The sequence below is a fragment of the Podarcis cretensis genome (assembly GCF_951804945.1).
Source record: "Podarcis cretensis genome assembly, chromosome: 2".
Taxonomy (NCBI): Eukaryota; Metazoa; Chordata; class Lepidosauria; order Squamata; family Lacertidae; genus Podarcis; species Podarcis cretensis.
In genome coordinates this window covers 74,110,327-74,134,293 of record NC_137171.1, presented here as the reverse complement: position 1 = coordinate 74,134,293, position 23,967 = coordinate 74,110,327, and the positions used below count along the sequence as shown (strand labels likewise).

The window sequence follows — 23,967 nt, the reverse complement described above, 5'->3', positions numbered from 1 at the left end:
AAGTGTTCTTGTGTCTGCAACAGCTGGAACTGGAATAAGAGCTATCTACACTATCTGAGGCCAAAGCTGAGCTGAGGAACCTGTACTTCCTCTGGAGATCAGCCCCTGGAGTGGTTGAGTGCCTTTCCTCCCATTTATTACTTCCTGGAGGGGCAGATTTTGGTAATCTTTGGTAATATGATGCCCTGAGTGAGGACAAAATTTGGTGCCCCCAAATGGATCTTCTTAATTATGGATCTTCTCAGTTTTGCACTCCTTGGACACCCACAATGCCCTAAATCTGACGTTGCTTCCTGCAGGGAGAAATGGAAGCTCTACTGCAACATGATGCCCAATACTCTCCTGGTGTCTCCAGCCCTGATGGGTGTGGAATCTTCCTTTTGACAACTCTTCCTCCGATATTATCTCTTCCCTCGACATCCTACCGCCTGCTCAGAACAAAGAATAAAGCAAAGGATAGCTAAAGCACCCTTCCGCTATTTGCCAGAAGGAAAAAGCAAATGGCAGCAAGAAAACCTTGGGTGTTGGTATGATGCAGTATCTGCTCCACATGGCCTGCAAGTGCACATTCTGCCTCACTCCTCTTAACCCAGCCCTGTGGAGAAGGTAGGAAGAGCTGGACTGGTGCAGGAAAGATGAACACTGTAGCGCACACAAAGCTCAAAGGCCCTCTCAGGCCTCACAAGTCCTCAGTGGGGGCAAGGTCTTAAGGAAAAAGCCAGCAAAGGAAAGGATGGAGCAGTAAACTGCTTGCTTGTGGGAAAATAGGGGCACCAGTACTGTTCAGCCCTCAAAGTATAGTTGTGTGGGTGGGGATGCAAAACGATTCCCCCAAAGTCTCATGTAGCAGAAGCCAAGCTGAGGCTGGGGTCCTCTCTCTCTTTTCCTCCCTACTCAGCCATGTGGAGGCTGGGAAAGCTGACCAAAATTACCTCCACCTCACCTGTGCTTGTAAACCCTCAATCCTCTAGAGGGCAGTTGGAGAGAAGATCAGAGGAATAAAGATAAGAAATAGGAAATAAAAGCACAAGCACTGTGTGTAGGGCTCTGGGGAAGCAAGCACAGATAATTCTTTCTAATCCAGAAACAAGGCCAACCTGGGAGCTCTGTCCCAGCAGAGAACTCAAATTTCAAATCTGCCCCATTCAAACCTGCTGATCGAAGGGCGGCAATCCTGAAGGTTCTTTAAATGCCCTTCCTACTCTACCAGAGCTTTCCTTTTTTAGGCTCTGGCAACATAGGTTTGTGTGGGCAGGCATGGTAGTAAAATCAATCAATCAATCAATCATATGTTGCAGTAACTTTATAAATGTTTATTTATATTGGATTTGTTAAAACAGAATCTAGACTCACCTTCACATTAGGTTTCTTTATTGAAACTCCTCTGTACCATCCTGAAATACAACAAAATATGTCAGATTAAATTCTTTCTGAAGCTAAAAATAAATACATAGAGCAATTAAGAACTCTATACTGTTACTCACTTACCATTCCAAGGCAGTACACAACTTATTCTGACACTGTCTCTAGTAAGATATTTGGACTCCTCCTTTTCTTTTCTTTTCTTTTCTTTTCTTTTCTTTTCTTTTCTTTTCTTACATTTTTAGAGAACCAACTAAAACTCTTGGGTTTAAGTTGACCCAACCTATTGGTTTTAACTTACAGAGCTTGGCAGGCATAGGAGGATCCAGGTATCAGACTACTGTTTGATGAAACCATCCAGACAGTATGTTGGAAAATATTGGTGGGAGGGTGGTGAGGTCTATCACTACATCATCATCATCATAATCAATTATTTTTACTCCACCTTTTCCTCGATGGGACTAGATGGACAGATACCATAGGTAACCATCATAAATTTGGGTGTATCAGGGGCATGTCAGCCCCCAAAATCAACAGAACCCAAGCAACACAGGAAACTGCCATATATTGAGTCAGACCACTGGTCCATCTAGCTGAACATTTTCTGCTGATTGACAGCAACTTTCCAGGAGTTTCAGTCAGGAATCCCAATCCTACCTGGAGACATCAGGGCTTTTTGCATGTAAACCACTGAACCATACTTTCTCCTTACAAAGCACCACCCCAAGAGCCCTTAAATGGATCCTCAGTGAATAGCAGAAAGCCTCCCTCACTTTCCCAAAGTATGCATCATGCTTGATGTTACCAGTACCAGCCAGAAAGCCAATATCATAGCAAAATAGAACCAAACACACCACAAAAATATTGTTAAGAGGAAGGTAAAACCACCACAGTGTTGAAGATCAAAACCTCCTCCTACTACTCACTGTGCACAGTTATGGCTCTCTGGGAAACAGGGAAGCAGCAATATATTTTTGCAAAAAACTGACCATTAGATCTGCTTGAACAGGAGAATTTTAACCTGTCATTTCAAACCGCAGGCTCAATCCCTTCTCTTCTTCCTGAATAAAACTCTTAAAGTCCTTCCCCACCTACCCTTTCACATTGTACACAACAGCACTGCTGCCGGGAGAAGTCTGAGTAGTGGGCATTTAGAAGAAGTACTATAATGCACACAAACCATCTCTGGAGAGAGAGGAATACAAAAATGAGGCTTAAAAGAGGAAGAATTATTTGCAATCTTGGATCAAAAACTTTAATTGGGTAGTCTGGAATATCACTCAGATTTCCAGAGAAAGATCCACCTGACAGAAGTCTAAGGTACCTTCAATAGATAAACCAACCTGCGGGACCAAATGTTGCTGATCAGTCACAGAAAGTCCCTCCCCCCAAATTCATTTTGCCTTTGCAGACGACTGACAGCTTACAAACTCTACCACCTGCCCAACTAAAAGAAAGTCATTTTCATTTCTCCTTCTACCTGATACTCTGATTCTCGGCAATTATTCAAAAGGACATCCCATGTTGTGTAACAAACAAACAAACAAACTCTCCAAAAAGCCAACTTCCCTCTCATCTCTGAAAGCGTTGGAGTGGAGTTCCCCACTTCACTTCCACTCTCATGGCAATGAAAACAATGCAGTTTAAATCTCTTCATCCAGATTTTTGCACTGCTATCTTGCCACCACTTTCCCCATAGCCCCTGACAGTTCACATTATCAATTTCTGATATTAAATTGAGCTTCAGAGGGGTGATCATCTTGGCAAAAGGGGAGATGACCAGAGTCCCTTGGAAAGTGCACAAGCTCTTCAGAGAATGCCATGTGGTTCAAAAATGCTAAAGTGCTTCTGAGGATGCTCAAGTGCTGTTGAGAGTACCCAGGTGATGTACAGAATGCAGAGCACTTCTGAAAGAAAAGCAGAGGGGCAAAGGTGGGGGCGGACTGAGCAGTGAAGCTGCACACAAAAGGCTGTAGGTGTTGAATGCTGCTGGAGTGGGAATGAGGCAGGGCCTCTGAGGAGTTTAAAGGTTTTACAGGCTGGCGCCAGCCTGTAAATAATCAACTCCCCATCTCTGTTTTAAATAGTCTCAGGGCTTCATCAGGGTTGCTGACTGAAATCAGAGAAATATTGACAAGAGAAGACTAGATAGATTTTTGGATTGAGAAGCAGATCACTCTTCAGGCAAGACTCAAGAAGCTGACAACCAATCTATTTCTCAAGAGCCAGCAACAGAATCTAGGCAAATAACCAGGAAGGAGAAGGTAACAGGAGCAGGATAGCTCAGGTAGAAGTGTCTCTTTGCCATAAAATAGCAAGCTTGAAACCTCCTTTACAACTCCAGGCTGCACACGTTCCAGACCGGCTAACCCATTACTGAGTGGGTAAGTGCACTCAGCGTACCAAGTTGCCAGCTGGTTTGCTGCAGCTATCCAACTGCATGAAAAATAGGAGATTCTAGGACATCAGGGGCTTTGTTCTTTACTATTCAAATGTGGTTCTCTTTTATTTATTTTGTTGAATTAAACATTATTCACTCCTGATATGTGAGCAGCATGGCAAATCACCCAGTCAAAATTGGTTCTTAGGTTTTCTAGATGACAATTACACAAACAACAAAAATCCTTCATAGTTTATGAACCAGGCCTTTGGTAGTCTAAGGGTTACATGTATATAAAGAAATAAAAATGACTAATTTATGGCAGAATCCGAGACCTGGGAGAAGAGACGGTGGAAGAAGATTGGAAGAAATTCAAGATTTATCTACAAAAATATTGTAAATTGTATGAATGTTAAGAAGGATGCTAGAGTATAAACAACTTGGCACCATTAAGCTAGATGAAGTGAATATGAAGATAAGCTAAATTTAAGGAAAGATAAATTTTTGGAAATTTCAGGTTATATTTAAATTTTTAAATTTGAATAAAGGATATCTAAAATCAGAGATATAACATTGGAAAATTAGATAATAAGAAATAGAAATAAGGGGATAAATTTGCTGGAAAAATTTTACAGTCAGGAACGCAGGAGCGGGAGATGTGAGGGAGTCCAAAGAAGTTAAGAAAACTATGTCAAGAGATGTGATATATTGTATTGTTTATTGGTATTGTAATTAAAAATAAAAACTGTTAATAAATATTTATTAAAAAAATAATGACTAATTTATATGAATTGATTGTGAAACTCTCTTGACAGTTAATAAGTAATTGAAAAGCAGAATAATGACTAGCTAAAACACAACCCTTTTATCTCAAAACAGAAATTGTGATTTTTGCTCTTCGTTTCATGTGGTTTGCTCCATATATTCACAAAAATGCATATTTACCTAAAAAGATAAATGGAAGATTTATCCAAGTATACCTTAAGCTCCTTTTTCTAGGAGTTTAGCAACCAATTTAATAATGCACTAAAAAGAAAACTGTGCAATCCTATCCATGTTTACTCTCAGGGGAATGGTTCAATGCCGAATAAGTGCACATAGGATGTGCACTGCCATCTTAAGTTGTTTTGAAAAGTTCACCATTTAAGATACTAAAAGCTTGCAATGTTTGCTACAAAATATACTAAAAGCTCAATATATAGGGCATGGAGGGGAAAATATAGACATGTTTTGCTTATTGCAAACATCATGTGTCATTAGACTATTTTCAATAACATGGAAAGTTGTTACTGGAAGCAATAGCAGTATGGACATATCTAACATAATTCACTAACCAATTTAGATATATTTCTGAAATCAGTTTGATCAAGGTTCTTGGTAGACACTGTTACCACAAGATAATGAGGCCAGGGTTCAAATATTTGTAGACAGATGGTTAATAAACATGGTGACCCCCTTTCTGACTGGATTACAACCAATAATGCTCCAGCCATTATACTAGAAAGTGGGTCAGAGTAGGTTTTAGTAAGCATTTGAATAATCATGGTTCCCAAATGAGTCATTGAAATATAGGTTCTCAAACTGTGGGGTTCATCCTTCTCTGTCTGTCTGTCTGTCTGTCTGTCTCTCTCTCTCTCTCTCTCTCTCTCTCTCTCTCTCTCTCTGGGTGTGTATGTGTGTCAGTCTGTCTGTAGATCTCCAACAGGACACAAAAGAGTTGGATTTTCCCTACCTGTTGCAAAACAAGGAGCTACAGAAGCTGGAGTTTGCTTTATTCTGTATAATCAGCAGATTAGGTGCTCAGGAGGATTCAAAGGAACACAGCAAAAGGCAAAACAGATTCTCCTATGTCTGAATGTACAATACAAATGAAGAACCCACCTCTCTGGTTGAAGTGCTAGCCAAAAAGCAGAAACACTACAACACCACTTCATGCATTGCCCCTTTCTTATCTTGCCTTTTTACTTCTCCATTTGGCTGCATGGAGGAGGGGAACAGCTGAATGAAAGAGAGAAGGGCTTCGCTGCAGCGCAGCTTACAGCTTTCTCCATTCAGTCAAGTAGAATAGATTCAGCAAGAGAGAAGGCGTGTTATACACTAGGGGTTGTACAAAGGGGGTGTCTTCAGAGAAAGGAAAGGCTCTAAAGATGTTGGAGGATAATGTGGCACAGAAACATGTGGCATTAGATTCATCACATCAGTATAACCATTTGAATGCAATAGCTGAGGCAGGAAACTCTCATATAAAGTAAAAATAAGCTAAATTCTGGCTGCTGCAGCAGCAGCCATAGCTCTCCATTTTCCCTTGCCCCCAGAAAGTGGATCAAGCAAATACATGTGGGAGGAGTGCTGCTGCTCCCCCCCCCCCAGTCTTATATTATGTAAGTATGCCTAATAAATGGGCATACAATTCCAAATGTTATATTTCACTACACAGATGTTTGCTGTATGCACGTCTTTATACACAAGATCCAGGCATGCTCACAGGTACCTCTAGGTTGGGAGTTTAAGAAAGGTGAACTAAGTTCATATGTGAGTGAATTCAAAGAGTTTGATAGGTACTACATTATAACCAAATTACTTTTAGTACATCTTACTCACCTTCACATTTTTCCAGGATCTGGACAGTTTCTCCCAGTTCCAGAACCAAGCCTTGTGGGACAGGCCCTCGAAAGCTGCATATAACTGGGGGGGGGGGGGGGGAGAGACAGAAAAAGGTCAGAGGCTGAGTAGCATTATATAGTGCTACATAAAAATAGCAACTACATTCCTGTTTAAATTCCATTTATCTCAAGATCAGCAATGCCTTTGTGTCAAGATATTAGTTATGAATAATATCCCACCTTCATTACAGTCACATGCATTTTTTTTAGTGGACACAACTAATTTTTAGACTCACAAAATAATAATTAATCTAATTCAACAATATAGGCATAGAAATTATTGCTAAAATTCAAATTTGGTGTATACTGTATTCTTTATCAAAATCAAGCATTTAAAAAGGAACGATGTATTATTATATATGCAAAATCCAACAATTGTCTCTTGGTTTGCATTACTAAACTAAATACCTTTAAAACCCTGATTCATGGGCTTAGTGGTTGTGAGGATGAGCCACAGATATGAACTCCCTTCAGTTTTACTTTTGGTTTTCCATTTACTGCTAACCATAGTTTGCTACAATGTCGAAACCAGCAAACTATGGTTTGCATAAGGCTGAATTGTAAACCAGTACTTTGGAGGATCATCTAAATCACACCTTACTAAGAACCTAAGAAAAGCCATGCTAAAGAACTTAAGAAAAGCCATGTCTACGGCCATACTACCCTGAACATGCCTGATCTCGTCTGATCTCAGAAGCTAAGCAGGGTCAGGCCTGGTTAGTTCTTGGATGGAAGACCGCCTGGGAATACCAGGTGCCATAGGCTTGAGAGCCAGTGTAGTGTAGTGGTTAAGAGCGGTAGACTCATAATCTGGGGAACCGGGTTCACGTCTCCGCTCCTCCACATGCAGCTGCTGGGTGACCTTGGGCTAGCCACACTTCTCTGAAGTCTCTCAGCCCCACTCCCCTCACAGAGTGGTTGTTGTGGGGAGGAAGGGAAAGGAGAATGTTAGCTGCTTTGAGACTCCTTCGGGTAGTGATAAAGCGGGATATCAAATCCAAACTCTTCTTCTTCTTCTTCTTCTTCTTCTTCTTCTTCTTCTTCTTCAATCAGTCCAAAGGCTCATCCGGCCACAATATTGTTATCAGTGCAGTCAACTAGATGCTAATGTCAATCCCACAAGAATGACATGAATTGAACAGCACTCTCATAATCTCCAGCAACTAGTATTCAGAAACATACTTCCTCCGATCCTGGAGGTACCGTATTTTTCGCTCTATAGGACGCACTTTTTCCCCTCCAAAAATTAAGGGGAAATGTGTGTGCGTCCTATAGAGCGAATGCAGGCTCCTTGGCTTCAGAGATAGCAAGCCTCCGAAGTGCAGAGGGAGCACTCCCTCCGTGCTCCAGAGGCTTCGCAGTGCTTTCGCTGAAGCCTGGAGAGCAAGAGGGTTCGGTGCGCACTGACCCCTCTCGCTCTCCAGGTTACAGGGACAGCTGCCTGAAGCCTGCGGAGTGCAGCGGGCACTCGCACTGCGCTCCGAAGGCTTCAGGGATAGCCGCCTGAAGCCTGCGGAACGCAGCGCGAGTTCCCGCTGCCCTCCGCAGGCTTCAGGGTCCTTTCACTGAAGCCAGGAGAACAAGACTCTCCTGGTTTCAGCAGAGAGGGAGAGCTGCGCAGCTTTAGCCAAGCGGGAGGAGAAATGGAAGGGGCTCCGTTTCTCCTGCCGCTTTGCTGAAGGGGCGCTGAGCAGAGAAGGGGAGATTTTTTTTTCTTGTTCTCCCACTCTAAAACAAGGTGCGTCCTATGGTCTGGTGCGTCCTATAGAACGAAAAATACGGTAATGACTAGTAGCCATTGATAGCATTATCCTTTATGAATTTGTCTAATCTTTTTTCAAAACTACCCACATTGGTGGCTATTACTATATTTTATGGTTGCAAATTTCTATATGCACTATGGGAATAAATACTTCATTTTGCCTGTTCTGGGGCTTCCAACATTTAGCTTCACTAGGTGTCCATGGGTTTTAGTATTATAAAAAAAACGGGGGAACCACCCTATCTGCTTTCTTCGCACCATGTCTAAATTCATATACCTCTACCATGTTCCTACACTCAACCTTTTTCTAACATTCCCCTTTCACTATTTTTCTGAACTAAAAAGCCTCAAATACTGTAACTTTTCCATACAGAAGAATTATTCTGCACACTTGATTGTTATTATTGTCCTTTTCTGAACCTTTTCCAGCTCTGCAATATCTTTTTTGAGGTGCAGAGTCCAGAACATGATTCAAAGTGTGCTGACACCACAGATCAGAAAGTAATTATGATATTGGCAGTTTTACATTTAATCCTTTTCCTAATAATCTCCAACATGGAATATACTTTTTTTCACAGCTGCTGCATTATAGGTCAGCATTTTCATTGTTATTCACCATGACCCTGAGATCTCTTTCCTGGTTAGTCACTGACAGTTCAGACCCTATTCATGTATATGAAGTTAGGGTTTTTTCTGCCTCAATGTGCGTTAAATTTACACCTGCTTACGTTGGACTTCATTCGCCATTTCAATTCCCATTCATCCAATCCCCTTTTTATTTTAACCACTCTAAACAATTTGGTAACATCAGCAAACATGACTAATTCACTGTGGCTCATCTCTAGCTGCAGAACAAGATATGAGAAAGATAAAAAGCACTATCTCCGCTAGAAATCATTGGAAGGCCTCCAGGTATGTGCATTTGTGTGTCTGTACAACCAGTCCACTAAACACAGCAGTGGACTTCCGACTTCTAAATTCAAAAGTCAGCTCTGCCATGTCTCCATTCATAAGATTACTGTGAAGTTAAGAAGATAACGACTGCATTCAAACGTAACACTAAACTATAGCTTGGCGGTACATGAATAAAAAACAGGCTCATGGGCTTTCCCCTCCAACTCTGCTGTGGCTGCAAAAGAGTAGTTCTGAAGCATCTGCTTTCATTTTCAACTAACCACAGCTTGTTTTATCAAAGCAGCACAAACTGTGGTTGCTGTTAATTACCGTTCAGGTTTATTAAAAATTGTACTTCCCTTGCCACTAAGAAGTCCCAAAGTGATTTAGAAATAAATTAAAATATATATAATAAAACCACATAAACTTGATTAAAAACATGTTTATGTTTGTCCAAAGAAGTCAGAATAAAACCACATTTTGTCCTGATTTGAGACAAAAGGACTAACTGTGATTAGTTGAAAACAGAATAATGTTTCAGATCTTCTTCCCACAACCATGCTGTAGGAAAAGGAGGGGAGGAGGAAGCCCAAGGTTCATGCACGTAGCACTACTCCATGGTTTAAGTGTTACATTCAAATACAGCCCATGACTATAGTCCACAACTATTTAGGAGTATCCTTGTAAACCAAACCAAAATTCAAGGTATGAATGTCCCCTGCTCCATAAACTCAAGGTCTTGTTCCAGCTTCTTAACCTCAGCCATCCTGCTCCAGTTGCCTTCAACCAACCCTTGCCATTCTCCCAACTTCCAAAATCCCAGAAAACAGGAAGGGAACCAGAATGGAAAGCTGGCATCATAAACTGCTTTGCACTATGATTTCATAGAATTGTGATAATAGTGACTGTTCTCTATCTTCCTTCCAGACCTATAGGAAACAACAGGAGCTATTTATAGGATACAACTCAAGTTATTTTGGTACACAGGACTTCAGCCTAGTCCTCAAGATTGCTCCTATGATTAAATCTCAATTAAGCATTTGGAGGGGGGAGGTGGAATCATACCATGTTAACCTTTTATCATTTACTATAAAATTGGCATTCATTTTATACACGTTTAAGTTTGTAGCACTTCAGTCCAAATAATTTAAAGCAGTTACATCTGTGTTCTAATAGTTTTTTTACAATCACATAATTTCTTTCTGGTATAAAATACCTAGAGCCCACAGAAAGTGAAATAATGATGGGTTTATTCAGCCATAAAAAACAGACCTATGCTCCAAGGCAAAGGCTCCCATCAGCTGCATTAGAATCTCTTAACAGATGCAACCATCCAAAAGATCAAATCATACACGACTGCATGTGCTCCAATACAATCATACCCATCAATATTGAAGGGGTACAGTTAGGGTTACCCCAGAAAGTCCTAAAAAAAAAAAAAAAACCTGCTTGTAAAATGTTTTCGGTGCGGCCTGTCTTCTGTGAACTGAATCACACAGGTGCCTTCTGCCCCCCCGGATGGCAGAATAAAACGCTCTTTCTCTGGATTAACCCCTTGGTGTTGTTTGACTCCTTTTGTCTCTGCTTGGGTGCAACAATTATTCCTACCCATGGATTAAAAAGGCTACATATTTCTGGTGCGTTGGCCGGGAATAATCACGTTCCCCGAGATCGAGGGACAAAAAGGTCCAGGGCGTCACTGCAAGGCGAGCAGCTCGGGATCCTGGGTCAACAGTTCCAGCGCGCATCCTGCCAACTTCGTGGGAGGAACTGGCCACCCGTTCCTGAGTGGACACGCGACAAAGTGACGGAGAGAAAGAGCAACGGCCGTGCAGAAAGAAGGTACCTCGAGGAACAAGGTAAGCTCCACAGGGTATAGGTGGGAGCAAGCTCCACAGGGATAGGTGCGAGCAAAAAGTGAGTTTGATCAACTCCGCCAGCAGGGTAGAAGAAGTGCCACTGGTTTTGGTGTTGCTCAGAAAAAGCAGCAAAGGGTGCTGCTGGGCCCCGGTCGAAGTCTAAGCGCTGCCGGTTATGGTTGGTTGTTGGTTTTGTGACCAGAAGAAGCAGTAAAAAAAAAAAAAAAAAGGTGCTCTTGGGCCCCGGTCGAAGTTGTGAAGCACTGCCGGTTGTGGTTTTGGTTTTGTGGTAAAAAAGGGGATTGGGGGAGGTGCATGGGTTTTTCTGAATGTGCGTGTGGGGACACTCCAGTGAATGTTTTGAGTGTGTGGGACGTTGAAAGCAACGTCTGGCCTGTGACTGAGTGGAAAAAAAAAACTTTAGGAGGGCTGAGTGTCCCAGTGTCCCCAGGATCCCAGAGTCATGGGAAATAAAAGCAGTAAAACAATTCTTGAGACACCACTACAGAGCTTTCTGGAAAACTGGAAAAGTGCCACAAAAGCAGAAGAGTGAGGATGTAAACTCAAAAAAAGCAGACTCCAACATTTATGTGAAGTTGACTGGCCTTCGTATTTACCAGAATGGCCTTCTGGAGGATCTTTTGATCCAAACTTGGTCAACATTTTATGGAGTAACGTTTTCAAAGCCCACACAGATCAGATTCCCTATATTTCTATCTGGAAAGCCAATGTGGATCAAAATCCCTCATGGCTTCAGTACAATTACAAGTTAAAAAGCCACCATTTTTGCCAGTCCTAGAAGAGGAGATAATTACCCCACCACCACCATATGCAGCAACTGCGCCAAGGCAACCAAATCTGGGAACAAATAGGGCTGCTTCTCCGCCCAATGCCCAGAATGAGGATCCAAATGAGAAGATTCCCCCCTCTGCCCCTCCCCTACCCCCTTTTGTTTGTTGCAAGCAAGGAAGGTGAAGAGAAAGGTGATGATGATGATGATGAAGACTTCAGAAAAACTCTAGATAAAGAGATAAGATGGACTAGTAAGCAGTTTGACAGAGTGTTCCAGTATGTAGAACCGTTTAAAACAGAACTGGATGTGGCCCCCTGGGTTCTAGAAGCAGCCCAGTGCCAGGATGAGAATTGGAGAAAAAAGCAAAAGGTTTTGAGAACAGCGTGGGACAGGGCAACAAAACATGTAGAGACACTTAAATCTAAGGCTTTGTCCAAACCCACTGTGGTGGCCTCTCTCAGGCAAGTGTATGATCCTTTGGAACAGCCAAATGATCAGGGCGTTAGACCACCAAGGACCTTTACCATTCAACATGTCCCTTTTACAAGCTCCGATATTTGCAATTGGAAAAAATCAAAATCCTTCTTTTGAGGAAAATCCTGCAAAAATAATTAGACTTTTTGAAGGTGTGTTCAAAACCTATATGCCTACTTATGATGATGTAAGTCAGCATTTGGATACAATTCTGACCACTGAGGAGGTTCACAAGGTACCGGTAAATGCCTGTGCCAGGGAACAGCTCAAGGCAGCAAATAATACTGACACTGCAATTGAGGTCTCTTACCCCAGGCAGACCCCCCCTTGGGATTACAATACTACGGAGGGAAGGGCGGCCTTACAGACTTATCACAGAAATGTTTTAGAAGGCATGAGACGGGCAGCGAAAAGGCCTACAAATATGGCGAAATTATCTGAGATTTTTCAGCTGCCCAATGAGCCTCCAGGAGTATTTTTGGAGACATTAAAAAGAGGCATTCCGTAAGTACACCCCCATAGACCCTGATGATGATGCCCAAGAGGTGATTCTAAAAACCACCTTTGTGATGCAAGCAGCTTCTGACATAAGACGTAAAATTCAACTGTTTCTAACATTCATTCATGCAAGTAACAGGACATCAGCTTTTTTTTTTTCCCCCTTGGGCCAGGCGCTTGGAGTAGTTTATCCCTTGGCAGCTATCTCAGAAGGACACTGCTGCATTCAGCCGGCTACTCTGACCTGCTACTGCCTGGAGCCAATTAGGATTTACAGTCAAGCGACATAAACCCAGAAGGCCAAGGGTTACCCACCCCCCTGCCCCAAGCACTAACCTGGAAAAGTGACTTTCTTAAAAAAGCAAGTGAACGCTTTCTGTGAACTTTGTCAAAAGTATTTTTCTTTTTAAGGTGCAATTTTACTCTGAAAAAGGAGCCGCAGCATAACATAGGAACTGATACTTTGAGGAATTTGAAACTTTGCCAGAAGCAAGGAGCGCATTGTTCTTTCTACAGACACTGGCAAATGAACTGAAATTTGCAACATGGCTTAAAGCTCTGAAAAAAATAGAGCAGAAAAAAAGATTTTTTAAAATCTCAGCTGGCAAAAAAACTTAACCCAAGAAAAAAAAAACAAAGGACTGTCAAAATAGGGTTGCCATGTTAACCTCCTGCACTGTTCCATGTGTAAAGTTTTCCTGCCACATACCCTAGAACTATACCTATGTGCAAAATGTTATCTATCAGTGCGCAAGTCGCTGCCGTGTCTGTTTTTCTCTTCTCTTGACAGGTAAACCGGCCAGAGACTGTCCTGTTATCTACAGCTGTTAAGGATGCCGGCATCTGTGACACCTGATCTACACCGGCCCCTTCGACTCACCCCAGACATCGCTCCAGCATTGTTGGAAGGACCCAAGACGCCCAACGCCCACCAGACGCCCCGACGCCCGTGAGATGACCACCCTGCCTTCCTGCATCACACTGACGCTTGGCACGACTCCAGAATCCAGCATGGATTGAAAGAGGACATTTTCACATTTTCTTTTCTTTCCTTTTGCATAACTGAATTTTATTGAAGGTACCTGGGCCTGGTTTGCTTTACGCCACCCCTGCAGAGGAGGGTGTCTAGTGGGTCTTTTCTTTCAGCGTAATTACACCCCAGCCCACTCTCTAGCACTTACCTAAGCCCCTCCCCGTGCATACAATGGCTCAAATACGACTGTGGGTCCCCATGCTGGTATTTCTACTGCCTTTGACCTTTGAAATGCCAATACCACTCACAGTGACCAGACAACTGCTGCAATCGTTGGGGGCACCACACATATAATAAGTGGATTCAGGTTGCTGAGATGGTTGTGTTCTCTGCAAATCGGACCAATTGTGCCGTTTGCACTCTGGCCCCTGTAGATGCTCTGGAAGGAATGCCACTCCTCCCTGTGCCTTGGAATGAATCCTTGGTTACAACTCCACTTGTTGCCTTCCAGCCTCTGGGCAACCATTCTTCTTTATGGAATCATTCCGTCCCTTTCCAGGTTCACAGGATCACTGGCTGCCTTTGTGTCAACAAATCAAGTGATGCTCAGACCTATGTGGGCACTTCCCACTGTGATCGTACCTTCCCAGCCCCAACTAACATGCCTGAGTCCGAGACAGGAACCTTTTCTGGTTCCAATTTGACTGCATGCCTGGCCCGCTTGCTGAGAGGCACCATATCTGCCCATGGTCAGGACGTTTACTGGGTGTGTGGCAGGAAGGCCTATCATGCCCTCCCAAGAGGATGGTATGGGGTCTGTTTTCCAGCCTACTTAATACCCCCCATGTGGATTCCTGACCAGATTGCCTCTGCACCCCCTAGAAGGAGGCGTTCGGCTGACCTGGCAACACTTGCAGGTGGCAGCTCCCAGAATTGGGGCAAAAATCAGTGGCCTCCGGAAAGGATACTGGCCCATTATGCTCCGGCCTCATGGAATTAGGGAGAGAAAATCTCTGGGGCAAGGGGGCCGATCTATAACTTGAACCGCATAATCAGACTCCAGGCAGTGGTAGAGATTGTTGCTAACACAACAGCTACGGCCCTTAGGCTAATTGCCACGCAACTGGATGAAACACGCAATGCGTTTCTCTCAGTCCGATTAGCGTTGGACTTTCTCCTGGCGCAATATGGCGGCTTTTGTGCAGCGTTAAATCTCACGGGTGGGGCCTGTTGCTTTAACATCTCTGATCATGGTGAGGCCATTCGCAATTTGGCAGCAGGACTTGAAACAGTGGCCCATATTCCTACCCAAACCTGGGAGGGCTGGGACATGTCATGGCTTGACTGGTTGCCAAACCTAGGATGGGCAAAAGGCCTGTTTTTGCTGCTGCTTGGCCCACTTTTTATTTTGCTAATTTTTTGCTTTTCTGTACCTTGCTTGCTGCAATGCTTGCATACAATGACACGCAATATGATTTCTCGCATGCTTCGCCCCCAGATTATAGCTCTGACCCGAGAATATCAGCCTGTGCCTTCCTGGGACGAGCCTTTTTGAGAAAAAGGCTGTCCAAATTTGAGAGGTATGGAATGAAGGGGTACAGTTAGGGTTACCCCAGAAAGCCCTAAAAAAACAAAAAACCTGCTTGTAAAATGTTTTCGGTGCGGCTACAATATTAGCATCAGGATTTTATTTTATTACATTATTGACAGAATCCTGCCTATTTTAGAAAAAAAGCACTATAAATGTTGTGTCTCCACTGAAATTCAAAGCAACACCACAAAACTGAGATTACAGATCAAATATTCCTTGATCTCCATCCTTCGAAAATCAACCTGAATTTGGAGCCCTGGCACCACATTTCTAAGTAATCCATTAGCCTGTTGTGTTCAAGTTCAACAAGCCTACACCCCTTTCCTTGGGGGCCCTCTTCTACACACAAATTAAGAAAACACTTTACAACTGCATACAAAAAATAGCACATGGTAGGAAAAGGCCAGCATATTCCTTGGTGCGGATTAAGAAATTGTTGCATACCACAGCCATTTTTAAACATGTTTCAACCTGCAACAGCAATGTTTAAGGTTGGGAAAGTGAAAGTGACCTCTTTCCTAGGGCCAAAATACTTTGAGCTACTTGGCTCTGGTTTCCAGGAGCAGACTTCCATGAGTTGGCTATTTCCCCCTATAAGGGCTCTGCAATTTCTGTTGGAATGTTCCTGTTCATGGCTCTAGCCAGCTAGATATGCTTTATTCCAGCCATTGTTTAGCACTGCAGAATTTTTGGAAAACAACTCAGAGACTGACTTGTATTCAGTGTGAGTGAAGTGCTGTACAGTGGTACCTCAGGTTACATATGCTTCAGGTTACAGACTCCGCTAACCCAGATATAGTACCTTGGGTTAAGAACCTTGCTTCAGGATGAGAACAGAAATTGTGCTCCGGCAGTGCAGCAGCAGCGGGAGGCCCCATTAGCTAAAGTGGTGCTTCAGGTTAAGAACAGTTTCAGGTTAAGAACAGACCTCCAGAACGAATTAAGTACTTAACCTGAGGTACCACTGTAATATGCCATTTTCTCCCAGTCACAGCCCCTTCTAACCTGCAGTATGGTCAATGAACTGCATTTGCTTTGGAATGAGCAATAGCAAGGTAATTTAAGAACACTAAATAAGAACAGAGCAAGAAAAAGAGTAAGAAGCTTTCTCTTTGGGGACACCCAGCCAGATGGGTGGGGTATAAACAATAAAATTATTATTGTTGTTGTAAACAAAAGCCTGCAGTTACAATTCCTTAAAACAGAACCCATGAACCTTTATCAGACATATGAGCCAAAACAAGAAGAAGAAGAAGAAGAAGAAGAAGAAGAAGAAGAAGAAGAAGAAGAAGAAGAAGAAGAAGAGTTTGGATTTGATATCCCGCTTTATCACTACCCGAAGGAGTCTCAAAGCGGCTAACAATCTCCTTTCCCTTCCTCCCCCACAACAAACACTCTGTGAGGTGAGTGGGGCTGAGAGACTTCAGAGAAGTGTGATTAGCCCAAGGTCACCCAGCAGCTGTATGTGGAGGAGTGGGGAATCGAACCCAGTTCACCAGATTACGAGTCCACCACTCTTAACCACTACACCACACTGGCTCAAACAAAAGAATGGTGGCATCTTAACAAACCTAACAACACTTCACATTATACCTGCTTGGTTCTTACCAGGCAGCAGTTATGCTACCTCACATCAGATCCCGAGACAAACATCTTGCATCCAAGCTGCTTCTAACATTTAACTCAAAACTCCCTCCCTCTGCTCCATGTCTCTCTTTGTCCTAAACTGCTGTTTCTTTACTCAGGGCTCATCCACCCAGGTTTTCTAGACACAGATCATTTGGGTGGAGTGGTGGTTGTGCATGTGTGACATCACACATGCACTACCCCCCCCCAACCTGGACAGACTGCTTTGGCCCGCCATCCCCCGACCGCTTAAACTTTTTATGCAGCCGAGAGGCTGAGGCCACTTCCTCCCCCTCTGTGAGGCTTGCCAAGGCGCTTTAGCACTTTCCTCTGAGATCAACAGGACACCTTCTCAGAATGCACTCTGGAGGTCCACAAAAGGACATGCCTTGAGGGCCATGTGTTGGACTACCATGATTTATTAAGTATGTTAGCCACATCTAAATTTGGTAGAATTAATACTACTGAGATGAAGGCTGCTTTTCTATGTAAAGAAGGAAACAATGAACACTATCTGCCTTGAGATGCAGCATAGCCCTGATATGGGGTTTGATACGGGGATCAGAGAGTGATGAATTATCACAGACATTGATGTCCATATTTAACCAGGAAAATCCACAGATCTTAATACCCCTACAGTGGTACTTTGTGTTACGTACCATCCCCCTTACGAATGCTGCAGGTTATGCATTCCGCTAACCCGGAAGTAGATGCCCCTTCTTGCAACTTTTACCCTGGGATGCGAGCGGAAGTTGCGCTCCAGTGGCGCGCGGCAGCAGGAGGCGCCATTAGAGAAAGTGTGCCTCATGTTACAAGCAGTTTCCTGTTACGAACAGACCTCCGGAATGGATTAAGTACGTAACACGAGGTACCACTGTATTTCATATTATTTAAAAACTTTAGATGAGCCATAGACCAGATTCTTGGCAATGCTGTGTTGCACCTTCACTCCATGCACATATTTAGTACAACTCCTCTGTAGTTCAAAACCCTGTTTTTCATTGCAACATGAATCTTGTCTTGTCCTTGATATTGTCTCACTGTATCTGCATCTAAGTCTCTCTAGACTCTACACCATCTGTACAAACCCCTTTTAACATGTGCATAGGCCAAATGGCCTTTCAATTTTGGTCATGCTAAAAATAAACACCTTTGACTTGTTTCACTTGCTAAGCCCAGCTTCAGATATTGAGAACAAAATGTCAACGTCACCAAAATGTCATTGCTAGCATGCCAGGGTCTCACTGGTACAGGTGTATTGTTTGGAAGCAGCCACCGTGTGACTTCCACATTTAAAAAACTCTTTGATGGTTCCATCATTCTTTAGGCACTACAGAGAGGGTGCCTGCAAAAGACTGCACAAGGCTCTTTTAAAATAGGTTTTGTAACTGTCACATGTTTGGTTTTACTGACTGCCATTTAGACTCTGTTTATTGTACCTTTTGGAAGTTTGGTGGTTTATATTCAACTGTATTATTTTTGTTCTCTGCCTTGAGGATTTTGAATTTAAAACTCTGAATCCCAGACAGATAGGTGGAAGATGAGGATATCAATAGCTACTAGTCACAATGCCTATGTTACCTCTAGTATCACAGTCAGTATGCCACTAATTTGATGAGAAGCACAAGTCGGAGTGTGCTTTTGTGCTCATGTCTGCCTTGCTGTCCTCTCAAAGGTATATGTTTGGCCACTCTAGGAAACAGAATACACAGGGATAGAACTATAGGAAGTTGCCTTATAACGAAACAAATCATTAGTCCATCTACAGGCTACAATGACTGGCTGCAGGTCTCCAGGGTTTCAGTCAGGAGTCTCTCTCAGAGAACTACCTGAAGATGGCAGGATTGAACTTGTGGCCTCCTTCATGCAAAGCAGATGCTCGATGACTGAGTTTACGGCCCTCTGGTCTAAGCTAAACAGGCCTCTGGTCTGATCAGATCCTGCTTATGTGTTTCCCTTGGGCATCTGGTTGGCCACTGTGAGAACAGGATGCTATATTACAGGCTTCCTCAACCTCGGCCCTCCAAATGTTTTGAGACTACAATTCCCATAACCACTGGTCCTGCTAGCGACCACTGGTCCTGCTAGCGAGGGATCATGGGAGTTGTAGGCCAAAAGCATCTGGAGGGCCAAGGTTGAGGAAGCTTGCTGTATTAGATAGGTCATAGGTCTGATACAGCAGCCTCTTCTTACCTTCTTGTCCAGAGGTGCTGAATGTGGGCTTCCTACATCCACATGGCTGTTTAAACCATTTTAGCTACATATTATGCTTGTAATAGGTAAGGCCAGCCTCAGGTCTAAATTTGGCACAGCATCCAGTCTGCCAAGCTAAAAGACTGGTCTTAGTTTGGTCTGAGTTTGAAAGTGAACACAGTAATGAGGAAAGAGATTCTGAGGCTCATGTTCACCCTACGCTTCAATGTGTGCTTTAAATTGCAAGCTGAATGCAGCAATCCTATACCCACGTACATGGGAGCCAACACTTATGAAAATCAATGGGATGTTCCGAGTAGACAGATAAAGGATTGTACTGTTAGTTGCTCTCAATTATGATCTACATATGTAATTGACACTTCAGAATTTGATATGGAACTATCAGCATATACAGGATCTTCATGCTACTCTTTCAAATCTCTATATAGCCAAATGTTTGGATAATCTATAGTAAAAACCCAAACTATACTCCAAAGTATGGATAATCTATAGCAAATTTTAATGCGGAATTCTCATAACCTATCCTATTCAAAGCACAGTGACTCCCATGGCAATCAACTTTTCTCTATTTTGTTCATATTTCACATGATATATTACATATTTTGAATAGGTTCATACCACTAAGATAATTACACGTTCTACGTAAATAGGAACAACGCTACTACTTACTCAAGCATTCTTGTAAAGCCTCTCCTCCTTCCGAAGGGGAGGGATTGTGAGCGGGAGCCGCGCTTCGCAGGGGGCGTTCCGGCCCCTGACCTGCCATCGTTGCTGGCGCGCCACGCCTCCCAGATGGGCACCCAATCGGGTACCAGCTCAGGGGTGTGGTTTAACCGCTCAAATGCGGCCGCGCCAGCTCTCGCCTCCATTGTGCTGCTGATTTCCTCGAGTCACCCACCCACCACTCTCTTTAGTGTGTAGCTTCTCGCTTGACCTTGCTATGGACCCATGGTTGGTCGCCCGGGTTGCCCAGGGGGCCTGGTAGGAGTTTTTTCCAATTGGCAAATTGGCATTGGCCTCTTGGTTTTTTTCACCTACCTCATAGCAATCATCACAACTTTCTTGGTGTTTGGCGGTTAGGCATTGGAATGTGTTGTTGGTGTATGGAAGGGCAAGGTGTGGCCATCGCCTACTCCTTCACTTATGGGTATTCCGTTAAAGGAATCCGGCGATTGTGGATCCTGTCCGATGCCCTGTGTGGCTGGGGGCCATGGCACGACCCCCGGTGACATCAGGGGAGAGCTTATAGTTGTATTTGCATCAACAGGCTCCCCCTACTGGTGGTTAACCCTCGTCAGACTCACCCCTCTCCGAGTGGGTGGAGTCAAAATTTGCTGTTGTCCAATGCCTAATCCAATACCTCTCACATGCTGTAATCAATAAAGTTGTGGCCTTTTCTAGCCCATTAACCTAATATACTGTGTCCACGTGTCTTTATTATTCCCAAGCAGGGGGCGGGTCCTCGAATCACAAAGATTATGTTTAGGGAAAAGACTGATGTGCAAGTCAGGTATTGTAGACAGAACACAAAATTGAAATGAACTAATATTTTCAAGTTGTTCAAAAAATGTGGGCTATTTGAACAACCACTGGAGAACCCAAATATTCTTCCACAATTATTTGATGAACTGAAATGCTGCAGGGTTGTCTATAACAAAATTTAATTAAGAGTAGACCATTGAAATTAATGGACTTGTTAGTTTTCTCCGTTAATTTCAAAAGGCTTATTCTGAGTATGAATAACACTGGATACAACCCAGAGTAGAAATACAGCCACCAACTGAAGCTACTATGCAACTGTGTTTGCTCTTTGGCGCTAACACCTGCCAGCAGCACCCATTTTACTGACCATCACAGGCAACATAACAATGTCTACAACAAAACTCAAATTGTAGAAAGGCAATCATATAATCTCACTACATTGCAGGAGAGTCCCAGACCAGCACACTATTAGAGAAAACTCCTGACATACTTCCTCCGAATAACGTCTGTGTCCTCTGCCCCACTTACCCACTAAGGAATTCAGACACAGAACATCGCAAGTGGTTTATGCAAGAAAATGTTGCACTGTAGAATGCTCCTGTTCAGGATCCCAGCCAGTCATTTCCTCTTGCAGGGTGCTCAATTACATCCCCCAGGTTTTCTATGCCCCCCCACCCTCATCCAGCTAGAATTCCACAACCACCAAGCAAGCTTCTCATTGGGCCATTTTGGGTTCCACCCCCTTCTTTTAAAAATCTTCAGTTTTCTTCAAACCTGCGGATACTTACCTCTTGTACATGGATAAGAGAGCAAGTATCACAATGGCATTATCACCACAATGGCATGTATTTAGAACATTGTGTGATTTATTTATTTATGTATTTATTTAAATTGAATTATATTGATTTTACTGTTTTGGTGCATGCCACCCTGAACAACTTTGGGAGGAATGGTAGAATAACTATCTAATAACAAATAATAATACACAAGCATTTACTATCCGAACTGTCTTCCAAAGCTGCTCACATCAAGAGAAAGAGAGGGAGAGGCTTACAAACGAAAAAAAGACAAGACACACAAAGAAAGGGGAGTGGAAGGAAAAGCTAGATGAGAAAAATCAGTTATTAAATCAGTTATTCATGGCCAGAACAGAGTGATGAGATGCAAGTAGACATTTTTACCAAGCTGAACAAGCACAACACACACACACACACACATTATATATATATATAACTCGTATGTAGCTAGTTGCAAAATGTAAGCTAATTGTTAACTGCACTGAATTATGTAATGTAATGATCCATTAACTCTCTTAAAAATAGCAAGATTATATTTAAGCTACCAAATAAAATTTATATTAAAAAGAATTAAAGAGTATATTCTTGGCAATTTGTATAAGGGTTCCAATGGGACCAGTGGGAGGTTCCTCCCTGCCCAGAAAAAACCCCTTGGGTCATCAAATACTTACCAGGAGGTTGAGAAAATGCAAGGAGACCAGTCCTGCCGCTACCAACAGAAATATGCTTAAATTGGGGGCAGGTTCGAATCCCCGCGACGGGGTGCGCTCCCGCTGCTCGGTCCCAGCGCCTGCCAACCTAGCAGTTCGAAAGCACCTCCGGGTGCAAGTAGATAAATAGGGACCGCTTACCGGCGGGAAGGTAAACGGCGTTTCCGTGTGCGGCTCTGGCTCGCCAGAGCAGCGATGTCACGCTGGCCACGTGACCTGGAAGTGTCTCCGGACAGCGCTGGCCCCCGGCCTATAGAGTGAGATGGGCGCACAACTCCAGAGTCTGGCAAGACTGGCCCGTACGGGCAGGGGTACCTTTACCTTTACCTTTACCTTTACGAAGAGCCTACAATTACTAGTAGAGTAGCTACTCAGGTTTGACACTCTGCTAACCTTTGCTTAAATCTTCTGTAGCCAACTAGTAGTATAAAAGCAATTATAACTTTCCCATTACATTTCTATCCCACCTTTTCTCCAAGCAGCTTAAGGCAGTATATATGGTACTTTCCCCATTTATCGTCATAATAACTCTATGAAGTAGATTTAACTAAAAGAAAGTGAAGGGCCCAAGGTCACGCAGGGAGCTTCAAGGCTGAGAGAGGATTTAAAAGTGAGTCTTCAGGAATCCTTGTCCAATACATGTCCACCCACTATACTACACAGTGTTTTCACACATTCTGAGTTTAATTATACCCCCTAGGCTAGGTGCAAAATTAACTATAGAAAACATAACACTATGGGCAGTATCTATCAAAGTGGTAGATACTTCCCTCCATTTTACTCTCCCTGTGCACCTCCCCAGAAATTTTTGCCCGCCCCCCCCACCCTTGAATTCCCCCCCACCCGGTTCTGCCACTGCCAACTGAGGGGACAGCCAATGATACTCCCGCAGATGATCCCAGTGATCAAGTTGGGATATAAGGGTTTAGGTGGTCCAAAAGATAATTTGCACCTAAACTGTTCAAAACTTTATAAATGGATACAGCAACCTTAAATCTGGTTTGGCGGTAGCTGGGCAGCAGTTATGCCACTACATCTCAACTAGCCTAAATTTACCTGAAGAAAACACTCAAAAGGAGTGTAAGCTTCTTACAATAAATATATGCTTCCAAGAGCTTGGAGTAGGGTACCCAATTACATTTATTTATGTTTATTGAAAGGTTGTAAAACCACCTTTCAAAGTAGCACACAGAATAACTGCATAACACAACAATATGTCATTAGATCCTGTCCCCTACTATGTCCGATAAAAAAGAATGTTTTCAAAATGCAGAAAATATTCCAGTCTCAGACACTTAAAACCCTTATGTAATAAAGGGTTTCTTGTATTTTTCTGTGCTGAATTAACTCTTACAAGTTCACATTTTCCCTTTCTGATGAGCTATTTTAAGCACACACAAACACACAAAAAGGAGGGGGGAAAAAACAAACACAAGGGGGCTCTAATACCCTTCCACATGTTCAAATGGATAAAAGATAAATGCTTGTTTTTTTTAAAAAAAAAAACTTACAGGAATACCTACAATTACAGTGTCCAGAGGAGTAGCCATATTAGTACACTGAACCAAAAACAAGTCATATGTCAACTTAAGGACTTACAAATTTATTATGATGTAAAATTTCATGGACTACAGTTCCTGCATCTGTTGATATGGAATATAGTCCACAGAAGCTAGTGCCAGAACAAATAATAATCCCTAAAGTACCTGTGTTCCCCATCTCCAATTTTAAATGCTTAACATAAATCAGGAATTGCTGAGTACTCTTCCCCAAAACTTGCTTTCCAACCTGGCAGAGCTCAGCCATAGAACATGCCAATAATAAACTAAAGGTAAAGGTAAAGGGACCCCTGACCATTAGGTCCAGTCATGGCCAACTCTGGGGTTGCG

General features: G+C 43.0%; 1 protein-coding gene and 1 long non-coding RNA gene across 10 annotated transcripts in view; one reads left to right on the top strand and one right to left on the bottom strand.

The window, feature by feature from the left end:
• DOCK3 (dedicator of cytokinesis 3) overlaps positions 1–23,967 on the bottom strand; it is a 151,491-nt gene that overhangs the window by 118,480 nt on the left and 9,044 nt on the right. For all 9 annotated transcript variants that reach the window (XM_079964392.1, XM_079964389.1, XM_079964385.1 and 6 more), the window contains exons 2-3: positions 6,344–6,427; positions 1,354–1,394 (exon numbers count right to left, since the gene is read on the bottom strand). In XM_079964392.1, the coding sequence (XP_079820518.1) occupies positions 1,354–1,394; positions 6,344–6,427 (125 nt within the window). The remainder of the gene's footprint in view (positions 1–1,353; positions 1,395–6,343; positions 6,428–23,967) is intronic.
• Positions 10,497–12,792, top strand: LOC307209309. The gene is made up of 2 exons (XR_013835536.1): positions 10,497–11,114; positions 11,219–12,792. It is a non-coding gene; the product is annotated as an uncharacterized lncRNA (long non-coding RNA).